The 21,148-nt window shown below is 32.9% G+C and overlaps 4 protein-coding genes across 4 annotated transcripts; 2 read left to right on the top strand and 2 right to left on the bottom strand.

The window, feature by feature from the left end:
• Positions 1 to 1,817: 1,817 nt before the first annotated feature.
• Positions 1,818 to 8,346, bottom strand: LOC133327934 (uncharacterized). The gene is made up of 6 exons (XM_061536478.1): positions 8,115 to 8,346; positions 5,328 to 6,195; positions 5,122 to 5,267; positions 4,201 to 5,049; positions 3,280 to 3,860; positions 1,818 to 3,209 (listed from the first exon to the last, which is right to left on the bottom strand). Exons 1-6 carry the CDS (start codon positions 8,344 to 8,346, stop codon positions 1,818 to 1,820), a joined length of 4,068 nt encoding a protein of 1,355 aa, XP_061392462.1.
• Positions 8,347 to 14,473: 6,127 nt separating this feature from the next.
• On the top strand, positions 14,474 to 14,944 carry LOC133327922 (short coiled-coil protein B). The gene is made up of 2 exons (XM_061536458.1): positions 14,474 to 14,542; positions 14,604 to 14,944. The coding sequence occupies exons 1-2, from the start codon at positions 14,479 to 14,481 to the stop codon at positions 14,942 to 14,944; spliced, it is 405 nt and encodes a 134-aa protein (XP_061392442.1). The 5' UTR covers positions 14,474 to 14,478.
• A 1,862-nt stretch (positions 14,945 to 16,806) lies between these two features.
• Positions 16,807 to 17,898, top strand: LOC133327915 (probable dimethyladenosine transferase). The gene is made up of 3 exons (XM_061536450.1): positions 16,807 to 16,896; positions 16,969 to 17,681; positions 17,749 to 17,898. The coding sequence occupies exons 1-3, from the start codon at positions 16,839 to 16,841 to the stop codon at positions 17,896 to 17,898; spliced, it is 921 nt and encodes a 306-aa protein (XP_061392434.1). The 5' UTR covers positions 16,807 to 16,838.
• An 811-nt stretch (positions 17,899 to 18,709) lies between these two features.
• Positions 18,710 to 20,646, bottom strand: LOC133327933 (general transcription factor IIF subunit 1). The gene is given in 4 exon segments (XM_061536477.1): positions 18,710 to 18,930; positions 19,001 to 19,576; positions 19,637 to 20,553; positions 20,623 to 20,646. Coding segments are annotated over 4 exon segments (1,728 nt in total). The 3' UTR covers positions 18,710 to 18,719.
• Positions 20,647 to 21,148: the final 502 nt, after the last annotated feature.

The following is a 21,148-nucleotide window of genomic DNA, read 5'->3' as shown; positions in this document are numbered from 1 at the left end:
TTCCTTATCATTAAATGTCAAATTTCAAAGGAGTATCAGAGAAATATTTTTGTTATGCCACCGCGCTCCTTTATACATTTTTATTTTTCAAAGTTATTTTTACAAGCAACTTAAAGAAGCATTAAATCCGAATTAAACTACTTAATGAGGAAATATTTGACATATATTCAATGGAATTGACAATTCAAATCCGCTGGGTTAACGAACGTTTTCTAATGTAAACTCAGTTTGCAATAAGGTATTTTGACAGCAGACGTGTGAAGCAAGGTCCATAAAACATTCAGTGTTACCAGCTGGATATCAGATATCGGCTCCCTCTCAAGCAAGATCTATTAATAAGGTCACCAAGATAGCAATCGAAATCGGAAAACAGCTGTTTTTTCTCAAGTCTAATGTCAAAAATTTCGACTTTGTTTACGTTTTCATAATGGAAGTCAATTCACAATAATGCATTTTGACAGCAAACTTAAGAGGTAACGATAATCAGCTGGTCTCCCTTGGTGACCTTATTTATAGGCCATGCTCTCAAGTTTTCTTTTAAAATCCATTATTGTGAATTGATTTCCATTGTCCAAATGTAAACAAAGTTCAGATTTTTGACAATAGTCTTAAGAAAAAACAGCTGACGCTAGCTGGGTAACCTTATTAATAGATCTTGGTGTACGTTTTCATATAATTAATTCAAAATAGAAAGCATTTTGACAGCAGGGGTGATATGGCCCAATTATAGGGGTCAATATATATTAATAAGTTCCTCCAGGTAACAATCGAAATCGGAACACAGCTTCTATTTATCAAGTTAAATATCAAAAATTCTGATGAATTGTTTACGTTTTCATGACGAAAGTAAATTCACAATAATGGCAAAACTGGTCTCCCTGGTCTCATAGCTGTTCATGTCTGGGATTTGATCATAGATGCTCATGTATGGGATTTGTGTCCGTGGTCAAGGTCCATTTTTGTTTATAATCTCATACCAATAAGTCAAAATTTAAAGCATTTTGCCACCACTGTTGGAAACATCTGGCTTTATCGGACGACCACTATGATTTGGCCATGACAGTGGTTTTACGATCGTTCTCTTCTTTATAGGACTTGTAGGGTACTCATACTCCCTTGCACCCGAGGAGTAGAGTAACTGTTTTATATAACAGTTTCTTTCACATAATTTAATCTAAACTCCCAGATAATAAATTATTTGTTTCAATTATTATTATTTTAATCAATAGTTTTATTAATTTTTAAAGTGTATAATAGGTAGTTGAAATGTATATATATGTACCTCATCTTTTTTAGATTTATTTACAGTTCTCTTTGTTGTTTTTGTTTTTAACTACTTAGTTCATTCTATTATTGATTCATTTTCAATATATGTGTGTGTTTTTTATTACAGGTTAAACCCTGTAGTAAAGTTTGTAGGTTACTTAAAATCTATGAAGAAAAATCCGTTATAGTTTAACCGTTAAACTATAACTTGAATAAGAAAAAGCAAAAAAAAAAAAAAAAAAAAACTTATTTATAGTACAACTATCTATTACTATAGTTAAAATCTATATCAAAAAGAAGAAATAAAGAAAAGTCAAACCAATTTTAACAAACAAAAAACCGATGACCACGATGCTTAAATCTATTAAAGAGGGGGAAACGAGAGGGTTTTTAGAAAATAGTAACAATTAACATATGGCCGCTGCGACAATTAAATATGTATGTGTGAAAAATTATGAACAATATAGCATTTTGCTAGTGACCTCATTTTGGTAAAGATTTTTCTCTCACTCAGAATTGTATGCAGTTGTTTGGTTTTTGTTTTTCAATATTTACTGTAATGATGTTTTACGATATGCTGTTTTAAATTTGCTTACAGCCAATGTCCTCAATTGTAATATACAGGCGTATAATTTGACTGAGGGTCCCAATTTCATTCCCAATCTCTCGGTTAAATCGTTTTGTTGTAAAAGTAAAAATGCCTGTCCATCGATATCCTCCTGGGCGAATAGAGCAGCTGTTTGACGACAATTCAAATAGAGATCGACAAATACCCCCACCTCGGAGACAGACCATGTCAATGGGTTGCGTTTAATTTTTGTTGTGTCAAAGGTGAAATTCTTTTGCCAAATATCATAGTTGTGCTGTAGCCTGGGTCCATAATCACATAGAAATTCTTTGGCTATTTCCAGATGAATATCTAGCGGAGGCGAAGCGGTTGAGTCTCCCGTCTTCTTCTTGTTCGTTGATGACGACGACAAAGAGGAGGAGGTGGTGGAGGGACATTTAATTTCTTCTTGCTTGATATTGCTTGGCAAGGGAATGCCCAGTAATTCCTTTGAATTGGCGGCGAATTTCTCTTGTGTTCCCATGTGTTGTACATTGTGGGTTTTGATGCTATCCAACATTTGCAGACGTTCCAGAATTTGTTGATCACTCAAACGTTGTTGCTGACTAGCGGAATTTTGATTATTTGATTGACTGGTTTGCTGAGTATTGTGTTTGTTGGCTGTGTGTGACTTGGGCAGTGTGCGTACAATTTCATCATAACTTAAACGTGGTGGTTTCTCCATTACAATACGCCAATTCTCGGGTACATAAGGACAGCAATCCCTTGTGGCATGTACGTGCATAAATGGCTTTTTGGCATTGCCGATACCACGACATCCGGTGGTAGGGCAAGGCATCTTTTGTTTCGGCATTTGGAAGCCTGGTGGTGGTTCCAGTTCATGACCAGTGGCATCACACCAACCAATCGGATGTAGATCGGGGCTATCATCTTCCAGCCAAAAGCAATAGTCATTAGGCCAACCATCGAGATGCAGTTTGACGCGGTGGCCCTTGTGTGATACCACGGTGGCCGGTCGTATCAATGAAGAGTTGCGTGGATCGACCACTTCTAATTTCATATTCGGTTTGAAATGTATCGGTTCTCTGGGAACGAAAATTTCCTCACTGGCCACCAGACCGCTACCCTGTTGTCGGATATACGATTGCCAATTAAAGGCGGAATTTTCACAATCTGGTGGCACCACCAATTGATGGCGACCCTCGTGCCAACCACATGGATGTATGTAGGGTGAATTAATATCCACAATAATGTCATAACAATCATCCCAGCCATCGAAGTGGATGCGTATGCGATCGTCCAAGACATCGGCGACAGAGGCCACACACAGTTTTCCGGTGTCATTAAGATCTTCTGCTTCCAAATGCATGCCAATCTGAAATAAAAAAAAAAACACACACACACATAAAAATCCCTTCCAAAACAGATAATTTCTTAAACCTTACCTGAAACGGATTCCTTGGCGTCAGGGAAGACGAATTCAAATGGGTAAACAAATGCCTTGGGGCTGCCATGGCCTTTTCCTTATTCAAGTACGTTTGCCAATTGAATTTATTGGCATTATGGCCCTTGGGTGGCTGGAGAATACGATTGGTTTTGGCACACCATCCCGGTGGAAAGATATCCATTGAATCGGCATTTAACCAAAAATCATAGGAATTATCGTAACCGTCAAAGCTCAACTTTAGACGATAGCCGTGTATATCGACGACAGTGCAGACACAGAATAGAGCACAATTTTCCGGATCAATGGCTTCGAGTTTCATGCCAATTTTAAAGTTGTTAGGACCCGTTGGAAATGGATTGAGGAACAGAGATATGGGTGCAGCCATTGATGTGTAATTTGCCTTTAAATAGTTGGACCAACGGAATTTCGGTTGATTGATATATGCCAATGGTGGTGGATTGTTGTTGTTGTTGCTGCTGCTGTTGTTGGAATAACGCTGTTTTTTACGCAGAATACTGACGTTGTCTTCGCGTTGTCGTTTGCGGCAGTCACGTTTCAAACAATGAAATGAACAAAATTCTGTAAGATAAAAAAATTGGGTTAAAATTTCTGTGAGAATAAGTGGTTCGGGTCTTCTATGAGAAATATGCCTTTCTTTATGAAAAATTCTGCTCTTGTAATGGGAAGACAACCTTCCATTTTCTACATAAATCTTCTTTTAAAAGAAGACCCAGTTTTGTGGAAGAAAATCTTCTGGTCTTGTATTATAATTCGATCTGAAGACTTCTTTTCGGCTTTTCGAAACAAATAACTCAAATTCCCCCCTTTACAAAGAACTGCATTCGTTCCATGATTCTACTTCGAATGAAAGCAGGGACCCCCCCTTTTGTCTGTTTTTCAAAATTTACCCCCAACTTACCTGGTGCCAAAAAATCCAATGCCGATGCACGAACTTTACACCGTCGACAGGTGTAATATGTGATGGGTTCACCATTTTCTGAACGAACATGTAACGTGTCACGTTCATAAACGGGTCTTTCAAATGCCGTATGCGTTTTGGTTCTCGTAGGTATTTTCTCGTGCAATTGCAACAGATTGAATTCGTTCAGTTCAAATTTCATAACAGTACCACGACCAGTGCCCAGACGTTCTCTCCAATTTAACATATTAAAATTGGAAAGCATTTCCAATACAGCTGAGAAATTGTTGGTTGGTGATGACGATGATGATGTGGGTGCTGCCATCACAGGTTCTTCCTTGACAATTTGTAGAGGATGATGATGTTGTTGCTGCTGCTTGCGTTCTGTTAGCGATTTCTTTAGAATGGGGGACATACTGTCGCTGGCATTTGAAATACCATTTTTGGGAGAATTTCTTGTGGAGGATGAGCTGGTGGCTTGTTCCAATGATTGATTGGATATGGAAGATGAAGAACTAATAAGGACCTGTTCATCACACAACAAAGATTCATTGCATTTATTTTTTTCCCTGGTGGTGGGACTGCTGATGGGGGTGATATTATTTGTTTTCATTTGTTCGTCTTCATCTACAACCCCGTCCTCCTCCTCTTCGTCATCATCAATTTCAATGGGTTCGGTAAAGGAATCATCTACGGGTAATATGGTAACATCGTCATCATCACCATCGGAATCTTGGGAATCTTCGGTTTTTTGTTCCCTCTGCTCCGTTGCTGGTTTTTGATTTTCATTGGTTTCTTTGTTATCCGACTTTTCTCCTGAACTTACAAGATATTCCTCATCTTCATATTCTTCTTCTTCTAGGGGTTGCATATTTTTGTTATTTGTTGTTGTGGTGGTATTATTTGTTTTCAATAATTTACTTGTTTTTTCATTTATTTCCACGACACCAGCCTTTTCCGGTAGCTTGGCAGGTTCTGAATGCCGCCGCTCATTTGCTGCAGCACTATTGTGAATGGCATGTGTGGCTGGGTTACAATTGTATGATTGGGAACGTTGATTCCGTGGACTTTGGGGAATTTTTGTTAAATTTATTTTGTTCCCATTGTTGTTGTTGTTAGTTTTTAACAAGGATTCTTGTTTTTCACTTGATTCACTTGTTGTTGTGGCATTGATTTCCCTTTTTCTAGTTACTTCACTGCCACTACCACTAATGGGTTTTAATAGGGAATTTGTTTCTTTAACTATTGTTGTTGTAGCTTGTGCTTTTGTTAAGACATCCTTATTATTTGAATTTGGTTTTTTAATCAAAGACACTTCGGCATTTAGATTTCCCACCTTGATTTCATGAGGATTAATCGAGGAGGAGGATGATATCTCAGCAATTATCAGCTGAGTTGAAGCAGATTTTCCCATGTCACTGCTGGCTGCTGGAGTTCCTTGTTTGGATTTGGAATTTTGCAATAGACTAACTTGTGGTAGTTTTTGCACCGTTTGGTTGATTAATGAAGCTGGGGAAATGGTATGTGGATTGGGGGTGGCCACTTTACCACCTGCAACATCACATTTCACCAATAATGTTTGGGAAGCAGCATTGATGTTATTGTTCATTGTTGATTTTTGTAATTGTTGGGCTTTGGGTTTATTATTGTTAATTTTATTTTGTAAATTTGTGGCAGTTGGTAATGCACCCACTGATTTGTTGTTGTTGCTTTGTAATAATGATGTTTTCAATAATGTTGTACCAGGAGCCAGTGTTGCTGTTGTTGTTGCTGCAACTGCTGCCATGTTATTAACATTTGTTAAGGAATTATTTTTAATTTGTTGTTGTTGTTTTGTCAAATCACTTTTATTTGGATTATTGGGATTCAATTGTTGTTTTGTATTAAAACCTTGATTATGAAGTTGTTGTTGTTGCTGGCCTTTAATTTGTGGTGTTGATGTGTTACGTATTATAAACGATGTTGTTGGTGGCTGTGGTGCTGCTGCAACATGACCTAGTAAATATAAAACAAAATTATAATTATAACAAAAAATTGATTTCAAACAACTTATATAAGCTATAACAAAATATTTTCTAAATATTGTAATTGTAAAGGTAAATACGAAACAACTAACACTGGTAGTGGAGACGACGACTAAATCAAAACGTAGTGTGGTGCTTTTCTTAAAATAAACCTTTATACACAACAACATGATCATCAAATGTACAAGTTTTATAGGAACGAACGAATGAAAGGAACAAGGTGGCCATATTAAAGTAATAATAAAAAAATAAATAAATAAACAAAAATGCGCCCAGTGAGAGTGTAATGTAAGTGATAGATATATATTTTGGTGGAAAACATACATACATATATATCCAAATTTCTACTGAGTAAATCTTACTGGGAAAGTTAACGAACGAACCTAATATTTCTTAATAGAGTAAATTGAGAGATTATATTTGAGAGAATTGGCCATTTTTTACTGTCAAAAACGAACTCAGTAAATATTTCTGAATTAAATCAGCTGATTTTTAGTTCTGTTACCAGACGCTCAGCAAAAAAATGAATTGAGGGAGCAGAAATGGATGTTAACTTACAATTTTCTACTAAAAAATAATTAAAATATAACAATTATTTTATTAAATCTATTATTTGTAATTTGCTGTCTAAAGCCCAGCTGTAAAGCATTATCGAAATTTTTGAGTTACAAAAATATAAAAATATATATATGTTCGTTTACGTAAAAGTCCAGTAAAAGTGACTGAATCGAGAGAGCAGGGTTGGTAGTTGTATTTTTTAATGCTTACTGGGAAAAGTCTATACAGTAAGTTAAAAAAAAATCAATAAAACTGTTCCGAGAACTAGCCCAATTCCCTTGGGACTCAAAAACGATTTATACGAAAAATTTACTCAAAAAAAGGAAAATAGAACGAAACAAAACAAGGATAAAAGTTGCACAAAGAGTCGGAGGGTATAAAAAGGTCAAAACATAAAGGTAACCCTGATGGGGGTATTTCAAACGCTTCCGATTGCTTATTAAAATATGACCTTGGACATAATAAACATATACACGTACGTATAAATTTTTTTATTGTGATTAAAAGTTTAAATAAGAAATTTACGGGTCATCTGCTTTCCTTTTTATAGCGAACGACAATTAAGGGGTAAGCAGAATATATATATATATATATTAAAATGATTTGAAAAAAAAAACTCATTTTAGTCGAGTTCAATCACACATGTCAAACAGTAGCATTGTGAATAGTTTGAGATATGAGCTGGTCACCTTAATCCCGCAACATATCTTTACACACAAACAAAAAATATGAAGAAACGAAAATAAAACGATTGCAAATTCATTTTGTATGGTTAATTACAAAAAGGAAAGAAATTTAAAGAAAATGAAAGAAATTGTTAATAATTTGAATTAAAGAGAAAAGTTAAATTATTATAAATAAAAATAATATTATTGATATATAGAGGGAATATTGTTAATTATGAAAAGGTAAAATTAATATTGGTAGCTACAAAAAAAAAAATAAGAAGAAGAATTATCAAACATTTTCCAGTTGATTGTATGAAAGGCTTAGAAGACAGATAGTTCCATAATAAGTATATATTTATATAAATATTAAAACAATTCTAAACATCTTTTTGTAGTTCTTAATATTGTTTTAATTATTCCCAAATGAAAAAAAATCTACACATGTTTAGTTTATTTGTATGTTTTGTTTTTTTGTATCACACGTTTCGCTATATGGCCAAGAGTCATATTGTTTTTTGCTATTCGATATTAGTTACAATGCTAATTTTGTAATATAGTACCTATATTCTAAAAATATTACATAATATAAAAATAATAACATTTTGATTGTTTTTTTGAAAATAATTTAATCCGGAAAAAAATGAATGAAATAACAACAACTTACCAGATGTTGCCAATGAATTTGTTGTATTTGGTACCACTGGCCCCGCTGCTGTTGTCAATAGCACACTAACCGTACCATTTTGACCCGAGGATAATAGTGGAGCAAAATTTTGTGTCTGTGGTGTTGTCACAACATAAGTAACATGACCACCACCACCCGTATTGGAAGACATCAATGATGGAATATTGCTGGTGGTGTTGTTGTTGGCATTAACAGCACTTGTTACATTCATTAATGCGGATGAAGAAAGAGTTTGGTGATGATGTTGTTGTGAAGAAGACGACGACGTTTCAATATTTGTAATTAGAGTTTGATTTGTCAGCAAGACCGGAACATAACTGGTGGTTAATGTTGCGGGCAAATTATGATTTATTGAAGGATTTGTTGAGATTAGGGCTGGCGTTGCCGATGATGTCCCCAAAGATGTTGGGGTTGTTGTAATGAGGCGTTGATCAGATGTTGGCGCTGGAGCCAATACTGATGGCATCCCTGTAGTTATAAAAAATTGAGTTTGTGTTTGGGGATTCATTTTTCAGCACAATGGAAACTGAATTGCTTTCTATGTTAGACTTTTGTTATTTGGATTTTCCACACACACTTTTTTGGTTATCAGTTCATTTATTTATTTTTTTATTTAAAAAATGTTATAACTCCCCATCTTCTTGATGGGAATGATAATAATGATTATGGCTTATTGTTTCTTTTGGCGAGTAGGACAAACGAACGACTGGCCGACCGACGTCCGTCCCAGTTGAGAATACAGTATGAGGATGTGTGTTTTTTTTTTTTTGATTTCTTGTTGTTGCCAATTGTGAATGAATAACAAAACGACGACCACCAGCAAGCAGGCAGGCAGGCACGACCACGAACGTCACATAAAAGCGTGTCGTGAATAACGTTCTAAAAAGCAACACCGTTTAAAAAACCATTACTTTTATAATAATTTCAATTTATTAAAAATGATATTAGTTTATTGTTTAACAATTTATTTAATTCTATAACTCTATTTATAGAACTTCTTATGAAACTGAAGTTGTTTCTGCTTGTTTACAACAAATATAAATGAAAATGAAAACTACTCTGTTTCCTATTTTGGTTTTTTGTTTTTGGCAAATCAGGGTTGTATTTTTTCGTAACAAATCATCTGCTGCTGCATACCAATACATTTAACATAAAAGAGACAACCAACAAACAACATTCGAAATGGCTAAAAATGTCAATTATAAAAAAAATTAAATAAAAATATTTATATTTAATAACTGTATTAAACATACAAAAAATTATATTTGTTTATCTATTTTAAAAAGCAACTGGCTCCCCTCTCGCACTCACTACCCTTTTTCTGCAATGCCCAAAAAGAGACACTTCAATAGATCTCTTTTACAACAACAACAGCAGCAAGGAGGAAACAGTTCTTCTGTCAAAAACAAAACAGAATAATTATAATGAAAGGTTCTTGTTGTTGTATTGATATTACAAAACAACTGTTTCATTATGAGATTTTATTTATATATAAAAATTATTTCTTTTAAAAATTGAAATATAGTAAATTGTAATTATATAATTATTACAATTTATATTAATTAATAGAAATAGATTTTTTAATATAATACATTTATGTTGGATATATTTTTTGTTATTGTGAATAGAATTTTCAGCAACATGCTGCGTTTATTGTCCACTCCCAATAAGTAGCAAATATAGGAAATTTTAACAGCTTAATATTGATTATAATCAATATTAATAATTTAAATATAAATAAGTTATTAAGCATAATTAATATAAACAAATAATATAAATAGATACATGGTAAAAGAAAAACACCCAAAAAGACGCTAGGCAATGCCATATTGTAAACTGTCAATTGTTTTGTTGGGAGTTCAATTCGTAAACTCAATAATTTTTTTATTGGTACAATGAATGTTTGGCTTTCTTTGAAAGATCTTGGGATAATAATTAGGGTTTTACATTTTAAGATAATATTAATTTTTGTAGACCCAATCAAAAATCGAATAGAAAATTAGCAAGAAAGGAATATTTACAACTCAATTATTTTATAAAAATTCGGCTTGCGATAATACCAACGAGAGGTTTAGTTTCCAAGGTAGCTATGCATTTTAGTAGGGAATTTCATTAAAAAGGGAAATTTAAATTGGTATGGTCAATATACCCATATTCAGACAAAACCATCAGTCTAAATAAGAACATGGGATACTGATTATGTATGTCCGACTGTCATCTTGCAAAGGGCACTCTGAAAGACCTATTCTTAATTCAATGACGAAAGAATCTTACTATACCCTCTAACGTAAGTGTTCTAATGTCCATAGCTAACAAAGAAGCACTCAAAAGTAACAGAAGACCAAAGTAGCTTTAGCATACATTTACACATATAGAGGTTTTCAAATGTTAATCAAGATCCAGAGTCTTGCTATGATCTAAAAAAATCCTAGATGTTGTCTAAAGTTTCTAGAATTATTTTGAATTCCAAATTTAGAGCTTCAATGTCTACAGAGTGCTATCTAAAAGAAACCCCCAAAGGTTGTTTATTTCATAATTCCAAAGTCCAAAGATTTTGTAATTAACAATCTATAGAAATTGTTCCAATGAAGATCCAGACGTATTTAATAAACCAAAGATATTTAAAAGGTCTCATAACTTCTATTGAAGAAGAAGGTAAGTTGTCTAATGTCCATAGCTAACATAAACATCTTCGGTATACATTTTTTGATTTAAAGGTCTTCAAATGCTAATATAATCAAATGTTTTCTAGTGTTTATAGAAAACTTGAAGTTCCACAAAAAGCACAAGTGGCTGCTGATTGCATACGAAAAATCTAAAGGTCTTGTGTAATATTTATTATTAGGGTTAAGTTTTTAATCAATGGGAATTTTTTGAATTAAACTAATTGTAGAGATGAAATGAAAGGAATATGTATAGCTTTACATAATATTTTAATTCTAATGATTTGTTTTTTTCCAAAGATTATCAAAATTTGACATATATTTTATAGAAAAGTAGGTTAAGATCTCCCAAGATCTTTATAAAATTACCACATTGCAATTAACAACATTCCAGTCAATAATATTAAATATAAAATATAATACTGATATAATTCTTTCCTTAACATTCTTTATTAGGGCAATCTCCTTTACAGTTTGGTATGAAAAGTGATATTTTTCATTAGGAATGCGTCATAATGCTGTAAAATTGTCCAAAATTATTACTCTTTCTAATAATGTTAGAAAGAAGAAAAATGTGTTAAAAATAGAAAAATTGTCATCCAACTGTTCCTAACTCAAGCAAGGCATTGAGGTACGAAGCTATCCATTATTTCTACATGCTTAATAATCCGAAGTGGCAACCAAAATATAAACTCCCCAGAAGTTCTTATTTTTATAATGACTTCCTGACCTCACATTTAAAATAATTTGAAGCTCAATGAAATCCTAAATAAATAGTATAAATCTAGGTTTGGAAAGCAAATATTTTATATTAGTCATTATAAAAAAATTAATATCTTCCAGAAAATACCAGAATCTAATATTAATTGTATTCCTTTACGAATGTTTTCCTATGTGGGAACCATGGATTTGCTTATCACAAACACAACCCATAAAAAATTAAAGCAACTATTCCATTGCATTTCTTGTGACATGTATAACAAATAATGTAATAAGTATCCCGGACTAGAGAATACCATAAAGATGTGTAAAAGGATGCTGCTTCTAACATTACGACGATCATTCGTATTTCAAGAAACAAGAAAAAAAATAAAATACTTAAATTAACAATGGCAAATGCAAGAATAGTAACAATTATTATGTATCATGTTAAATATACTACATTTAATTATTGTTACTACTACATTTCATTGTTTTTAATTGTACACGATGCTGACTTTCTAAAATTCATTCATTTAATCATCTTACATAAATTGTATCGAATTGTAAAAACACCTAAAATAATATTTATAAATTAGGAAAATATAAAGAATTGCTTAATATGATTATTTCAATGTCAATATTTATTTTTTTAATCAAATAACAATTTATTTAACCATAGTTTATTTAAAATGCACGTAAAAGACGACTTTGCATTTCACAAATGTTACATACATATTAAACAGCAACTATAACAACAACAACAAATACAATATACAAACCTTGGCAGGTGATCAGAATTTAATGTAAATAAATTATTTAAACCAAAACTACGTGTAATTGTCTTTATTATATCAATATTCTTTGATATATATTCAATATTTTATTTATTTTTACTGAATAAAACTAAAAAATGACCAACGAAATGCAGGAGATGAACCTGATTGACTGTTATCTATGAGCACAAACAATAACAAAAAACGATTTGACATTTAAGCAATCAATCACAATAACATATCAATGAATATTGTGAATGGAATATGATAAATAGGAATACAATGTGTAAAATATATTTTAAAGATTTTTTCTATATTATTTTACTAAGAACTACATTTGCTAAATCATTTTATTGAAATAAAAATAATTAATTATTGAACTACCCATATCGCTTTTATGTGTTTTTGGCTTAAATAACCGGTTACTCAGTTATTTGAAAGGTTTATTATCTTTAGAACATCAGATATTTTGTCATTACAATTAAATATATATAGAATTACAGAATGAAGTTATTTTTATTAATATAATGTTAAAAAATTTATATAATCTTATAAATTTTAATTAAATTTTATATATTTACCACAAAGAAATATTTGCGCGTACGATCCATGAACAAGTCACTAATTTACCATTGTTATCCCAGCAAACTGACTGACAGCAAAATATTCAATTCAAGCACATGTCTTTGGAGTCCATCAATTTTGATTAAATCGAAGTCAGTGTCAAACACAAAACCCGCCGCTGACAATAAATTCCCTTTCGGAAGTCAGAAGATGTTTTTAAGATTACAAAATAGGTCATGTTTATACATTTATATATGCCCCCCACATAAATGTCACACCCATATTTTGTAAATTTACATTCCTCGATGTTGGTGGTTAAAAAAAACTAATTTGAACACGAAAATAGATCCGGGTTTTGACTAAGCCTAAATATAAAAGTAACGAACCTTTTTTTGGATTTTTTGAATATTTTAACCACTTTTTCCATGCTTTTACATAGCTACCTGTAATGGTTTTAAAGGTATCAACAAGCAGTCATTTTAAAAAATGGGGCTGGAATTGTCGCTTGTCCATAAATAAATCGACTCTATAGCACTGATTGCAACAAAAGCTATAGGTTGCGTCATACATCACAATCTGACTGAGAGAGCGTTTAGACTACTAAATCTACTCGATTTCAAATGCCAATCCCATAGCATGTATGTCACTTTAATCCTGTTCACAAATCCAGTGAATTATATTTGACGTATACGCTATGGAATTGGCATTTGAGATCTAGCGGACCTTGTAAATCTAAACGCATTTTTATAATAGGTCTGACAGATATAACCGTCATTAAACAAGTTGATGGGTTTTCTAAACGTCACTTACAACAAATTGGGTCTATTAGTGGGTGGGTTCGATATAATAAATTTATAGTAGGGAAATTTGGAAACTTATCAAAAAATCTCTAAATATCAATACTTTGAAAGCAAAGAAATAAAATTTTTTATAGAATAAGAATTATGCCCCTCGAATGTATCTTAGAAAATGTGTTAAAACGTTACTCCAATTGCAGGTCGTCTTCCATTTTGTTTTGCTGGGTATGCCGCTGTACCAACTACCAAATATTATTGTGAATGATCAGATAAATTAAATAAATTAAATGTATCTAACATCTTTATATATTATATTTAAATAAAAACTATCAACATTTCATACTATATTTAATAAATAATATAATTATAACAGTAAATAATTTAATTCCACCATTAAAACACACAATTTGCAGTTTTCCACAACGACTACCATACCACACCGTTGTCATTGTGAATTATACGGTTGCCAACATCTACATGGATAATCGTGCATTTTCACCTTTTGTAAAATAAAATGTTGCATTAACTACATTATTTATTAATAATAACAAAAATATAAAACCGATTACATTACAAACATTTGAAGACTACAACACAAATGCACTATTGCTATTGTAACGCAATCAACTAGCAACCACACCATTGTGAATAAATGTGACTAATATTTTAATTGTGAATACATGGGAAACAGTGAGAAAACAAGAGGAAAAACAGAAGAAAATAAATTTGTGAAATAAAAAACAACAAGATTCAATATCTAGCCAAATACGTGCAATTTTTTTGGCAAATAAATAACACACATTATTGCAAATAATAAACACACATTATATTAATACCAAACAAGATGTCGCTAATCGATAAATTGCAAGAACAAGAACCCATCCCTTTGGCTGACGATGACCCACAAGGTATGATGTTATAAAGAAATGTTAAAATTAACACATTTATGAAAATACCAATTTCTTTTAGTAATCATTAACGATGATGATAATCATCAAACTAGCAATAACATTGGACATTCCATGGATTCTTTACGTTCATCATTTACCAATCGCAGCTCAACACCAGATTCTCACAATTCGTTAGAGCCCGAAATAAGCCCAGACGAAAAAGAGGAGAAAGCTCGTCTAATAACACAAGTTTTGGAGTTGCAAAACACTCTGGATGATTTGTCACAACGTGTTGACTCGGTCAAAGAGGAAAATTTGAAATTACGTTCGGAAAATCAAGTATTGGGACAATATATTGAAAATTTGATGTCAGCTTCATCGGTATTCCAATCGACAAGTCCCAATGCTAAGAAGAAGTAAATGGGAGAGGGAAATGAGTCTTTGTCAAAAAGTATTCATATTCATTGTCTTAGCTTTCAGTTTCATAACATAGATACATATATTATTAATAATAGTTTTATTTCTTCTAATTTATACAAACAAACATAATACTTGTTTAAGTTGTGTGCATATTGTTTCGAATATAATACAAATGTATTTAGAGGAAATTTATACATTTCCTAAATACCTTGACATCAAAAGAATTTTTTTGTGCAACATGCCTTTGAGAAAATAAATGTAATGCTTAATAAAAAAACAATTACACTGCTTGTATAAAATTTTGGTTTTAATGTTTTCAATTGAAGAATATCATGACATCATTGATAGTGGCCTGCATCAACATGGAACTAGATTTGTTGAATGGTGGGGAAAAGAAACACTGTTTGACAGATAAATAACTTTTTGAGGGAATATGCGCAGATCTGTATGCGTTATTGTGATTGCTGCCAGAAAATAAAATTCTAAAAAAATCAACACAACACAGCCTTATAGAACTTTAACAAAATTCTTTAAAAAATTCACGTTTATTGAACAGATAGTCCTTTAAAAACAAGTTTATAGAACAGTTATTCCTTTATTAAACCCCAGGTTATATAAAAGATAGTTCTTTAATAAAAAAGACCTTTAATAAAATTCTTTAAAAATTCAGGCTTTTGGAAGTGATAGTCCTCCACCAGACCAGATAGTCCTCCAATAAAATCCACGCTTTCAGACCAGATAGTCCTTAAATATAATCAACGCTCATAGACCTAATAAAATAGTCCTCCAATAAAATTCTTTAAAATCTTGGCTTTTAGGAAATTCTTTAAATGTCGAGACTTTTGGAACCTTCAATAAAATCCACGCTTTCAGACCAGATATTCCTTAAATAAAATCCACGCTCAAACCTCTGATAGTCTTTCAATAAAAAGCTTTAAAAATCTAGGTTATAAAACTGTCCCTCATTAAAATCCTCGCATACAGACCAGATAGTCCTTTAATAAAATACACGCTTATTTAACAGATAATCCTTTAATAAAACCCTGTCTTATAGAACTAATAATCCTTCCATAAAATCCACGCCTAAGTTCCTGATAATTTTATCTAGTTTTGGTGAAATATTTTTTAAAAAATCCCCGCTTATGGCCTTGATAGTTCTGCAGAAAAATCCTTTAAAAAATCCACGCTTATGGACTTGATAGTTCTGCAGAAAAATCCTTTAAAAAATCCACGTATATTGCCTCGATAGTTCTGCAGAAAAATCCTTTAAAAAATCCACGCTTATGGACTTGATAGTTCTGGAGAAAAATCCTTTAAAAAATCCACGTATATTGCCTCGATAGTTCTGCAGAAATATTCTTTAAAAAACCCACGCTTATAGCCCTGATAGTTCTGAAGAAATATTATTTAAAAATCCATGCATATTGCCCTGATAGTTCTGCAAAACTATTCTTTAAAAAATCATTTCATTTATTTCTTCCAATGTAATATAAAAAGCCAATATGGCCAATAAAAAAATTAATAAACTAAATGAATTAAAATACATAACATAACATATAGTCCTGATAGACCTACTGAATTATTCCATAAACGATGATGATAGGTATGATAGCCATACAGAAATATTCTTCAAAAAATCCCCGCTTCAGACCTCTGATAGTCAGTCCTACAAAAAATGTTCATATTTTTCTAATCATTAAGTCTAAAGTACCTCACGTCTATCCACTACATAAATGAAGATAAAACGCCAACGCTACCAGCTGATACTTATACCTAAATATACAACTGTGACAACTGTTGTCAACAATACTCTAAACGTAAACATTACCACATGGTTCCTTGAATCAAACATTTAGCTACAAAATTAAAATTAATTCAAAATAATTAAGAAAAAATGCCGAAAGTTAAAACAGAAAAGAAGTCTCGCATACACAATGAAGTCCAAAAGCAGGGTAATTATCAAAAAACATATTAAAATACGTATGCGTATACAAAAATAATTGAAATCTGTGTTCTCCCCTAAGGTATCGTATTCAACAAGGATTTCGGCCAGCATATTCTAAAAAATCCCCTTGTCATTACAAGTATGCTGGAAAAGGCTGCATTACGACCAACAGATATTGTTTTGGAAATTGGTCCCGGTACTGGTAACATGACAGTTCGTATGTTGGAACGTTGTAAAAAAGTGGTGGCATGTGAAATTGATACCCGCCTGGCTGCTGAATTGCAGAAACGTATACAGGGCACTCCGCTGCAACCAAAACTGCAAATGCTAATCGGTGATTTCTTAAAGGCTGAACTTCCCTTCTTCGATTTGTGCATAGCCAACGTACCATATCAAATCAGTTCTCCGCTTATCTTTAAACTTCTACTGCATCGACCATTGTTCCGTTGCGCCGTGCTGATGTTCCAACGGGAATTCGCTCAACGTCTTGTGGCCAAGCCGGGCGATAAGTTATATTGTCGTTTGAGTATAAATACCCAGCTATTGGCACGTGTAGATATGCTAATGAAAGTGGGTAAAAATAATTTCAAACCACCACCGAAGGTGGAATCCAGTGTGGTACGTTTGGAACCCAAAAATCCACCACCACCAGTGAATTTCACCGAATGGGATGGTTTGACACGTATTGCATTTCTGCGTAAAAATAAAACTCTGGCCGCTGCCTTTAAGACAAACTCGGTTATGGAAATGTTGGAGAAAAATTATAAATTACATTTATCGTTGAATAATATGGTAAGGCTCGAGGAACAAGAGAAGATATGATGTTCTATTTAAATGTGTTTTTTTCATTAAATTTCAGCCCATTGAAGAAAATCTGAATATGCAAGAAAAGGTAATTGGTATATTAACAAAACTGAATATGGATAATTTCCGTGCCCGTTCAATGGATTTGGATGATTTTATGCGGCTATTGTTGGCCTTCAATTCTGAGGGTATCCACTTCAATTAGGACTAATGTTTGATATTGTTAAAATATGTAAAGGAAATACATATATATGTACTAACTTATTTTTTAAGTTAATAAGTTATAGAATAGTAAATTTATTTTTTTTAATAATAAAATAACCAAAAACAATTTATTTGGAAAACATGTTCATATGGAAATCAAATTTATATTTGCATGCCATATAAAAAAAGCATGGATATTAAAAAAAAAATTCTTCGCACGCTCTGGATTTTTTAAATAATATTTTTGGAGGGCCATTTTTAAAAATACGATCGTTTATTAAGGCACTGTTTAAATGACTATCGTTTGATTTTTGAAGCTATTTTTGTCAATCGTGGATTTTTTAATGATCATAATATTAACAAGGACTATCAGGTTTTCAAACGTGGATTTTTAAACTAATTTTTCCAAGGACTATCAGCACCATACGCGTAGATGTTTTAAAAAATATATTTTTCAAGGGCTATTTTTTTCAAGTACTATCCGGGCTATAAGCCTGGATGCTTTAAATAATATATTTCAAGGACAATCAGGGCTATAAGCGTGGATTTTTTAATTAATATTTTTCTAGGACTATCAGGGCTATAAACGTGGATTTTTTTAATAATATTTTTCAAGGACTATAAGCGTGGATTTTTTAAATAATTTTTTTTTTCAAGGACTATCAGGGCTATAAGCGTGGATTTCCACCATTTAAAATAGGTAATTAAAATTCCAATAAAATATTTATTTGTTAAAAAATAATTTCATCACAAATACAATTGCGCAAGTGTTGCGTGCGTGCCACTACTACATGTTAATAAAATAAGTGAGAGAAAACATAACTATTTATTAACTTTTATGCTTAAATACATTTTGCCCTGTATAGTCTGTTTGACAGGATTGATTTTCTTTAGAATTTGTGTCATGGTCTCAACCAAACGTTCACTGGAAACGCCAGTCTTTTTATTTTTGAATTTGGTTAGCAATTCGGTGGCGGTCATGGGTTTACGCATAAGGTAACGGCGTACAGCTTCTTCGGTAATACCATAGTCACTGTGCAATAAATAAAAGATATATCATTTATATTGGAAACCTACATATTGAAATAAAGCAATTGACTTACTCTTTGTTATTTGTATTAACCACACCGGCAAAGGTTGAGGGCAATGAGGGGGTAATTGATTCCGTTTTGGGACGTTTTGATGGTGTATTAATGGGACTATTACTATTTTCCGAAGCGGTAAGATCACCCGGCATGCTATTCAATTTACGTTTGTTTGCATCATTATTGAATGTTGGTGTGGCAGAACGTGAGCTCTGTTTGCTTGGTGGTTTGGAATTGCCCTTCTTCTTAAGTTTACTTTCGGCCTCAGAGTCACTGCTATCTGAACTAAAATCACTTGATGAATCTGTAAAAAAAGATTATCAAGATATTTGAATATTAACTTAAAGAATTGTATATTGTTGAAACTTACCCTTTTTAGTATCCTTGGCTTTAGATTTACTCTTCTTTTTATCTTTGCTTTCTTCTTTGGATTTATCCTTCTTTTTCTTTTCCTTATCTTCGTCATCTTTATCAGATTCATCTGATTTGTTCTCTTCATCTTCTTCCTCATCGGATGTCAGTAGTTTACGTAGGGCATCTTCTTCAGCCACAGATTTCATGTCTTTGTCCAATTTTGCTTCTGGGTCAGGTTCACTGTAAGTAAAAAAATTTATTATAAAAGATTTTAAATTTTACTATTGTTTTGGTACTTACTCTTCACTGGATTCAGTATCGTAATCCATTTCTCGTCCCTCCTCATCACCATCATCCGACTCTTCAAAGGCCTCATCATCCACATCACGTTTTTTCTTCTTCTTTTCACCATCCTTTCCTTTTTTACCCTTTTTCTTGCCCATCTCATCATCACTGTCCAAATCCTTCTTTTTCTTTTCCTCACCATCACTGTCCGAATCTGACTCATCATCTGAATCGATCCATTCGTCCATTTCACTAATTTTCAGTTCCTTGGATTTCTTTGAACCGGCACCTTTTACCTTAACCTCTTCGGGATCCTTTTCTTCCTCTTCGTCACCTTTCAAGCGCTTCCTCAACATAAGTGAAAAGTAGTTCATAACTTTTTTGCGACGACCAAACTCCTGTTCAGCCTCCTCAGCCGATAGAGATTTGTAACGTTGTATGGGTTGGAAATTATACCATTCATTGAGTGGATAGGCTTCTATTGCACCATCGGGAGCGTGTGTGAAGACGTAGAATGCAGCATTTTCACTGACACCACCTTCCCGTATACCCTTGAACTTTTTACCAGTTTTGCCACCTACCTTTAAGATCCATGGTTGGGCCTCTGGCCGATACTTTTTGGCAATAATACCGAATTTTTTACGTCGAACTTCTTCGCGCAAATCACGATTGTATTCGGAACCAGCACCAAATTTAGGCATTTCCTCTTCGGCACCTTTAAACTCGCGCATATTATTTTCACGTTCCAACTTTACGGCACGCCACTGTGCGAAATCCACATTGAGGGTGGCATTGAAACGCATTACATGATGTTTCTTGCGTAGATTTTTGGGTACACGAATTTTAAACTCCTGCACATTGGCCGGTGGAGCAGGTTGTGCTGGATTTGCTGAACCATTAGCTGAACTGCTGCTACCAGCACTTGTTGATGGCTAGTCGTGAAATAGGTTCGTGAACTTTTCAATTTGTTTTGGGAAATAAATGTTTTCCAAAGTACTTACCGTCGGTTTGGCTACAGCAGACATTTTTCAAAATTGTATTTACAATATTTTTTTTATATATTCAGTTTAAATTTCTAAATTTAAACCTATCTTGAAATAAATCCGCACACAAATGCTCCGTCAATCAGCAGCTTCTGTGGCAGTATTGCATTTGTGTTGTGAATGTAATGAGTATTTGGGTACTTGGTACCACTTCAAAGAAGTAATTACTTTTTGAGAGGAGAATTGGCCCGAAGCCAAAACAACTGTTAAGTCAGTTAAGTCGCTTTGGAACCATAGGTCCGGGACGGAATATCTATAAGAATGATGTTTAAGCCCCGATTAACTGTCAAAATGGATTATTTCTACTTAAATTCGATGGACAATGTTGCCAACTATTTAAAATATTATAAGGAAAAATTTGACAGAATATAGAGACAAAAAACAAAGGCTTTTGTTTTGATACATCAACTTATTATTGCATCATGCCCTTTACAATGTGTAAACCTCTTATTAAATGGCACAGGCCACACGTCAATATGAGAGA

Source organism: Musca vetustissima, unplaced genomic scaffold (assembly GCF_032173495.1).
Source record: "Musca vetustissima isolate MV318-11 ecotype Yass unplaced genomic scaffold, APGP_CSIRO_Mvet_v1 utg13007, whole genome shotgun sequence".
NCBI classification, from domain to species: Eukaryota; Metazoa; Arthropoda; class Insecta; order Diptera; family Muscidae; genus Musca; species Musca vetustissima.
Note: the sequence above shows the minus strand (reverse complement) of the source record. Positions and strands in the feature narration are given on the sequence as shown.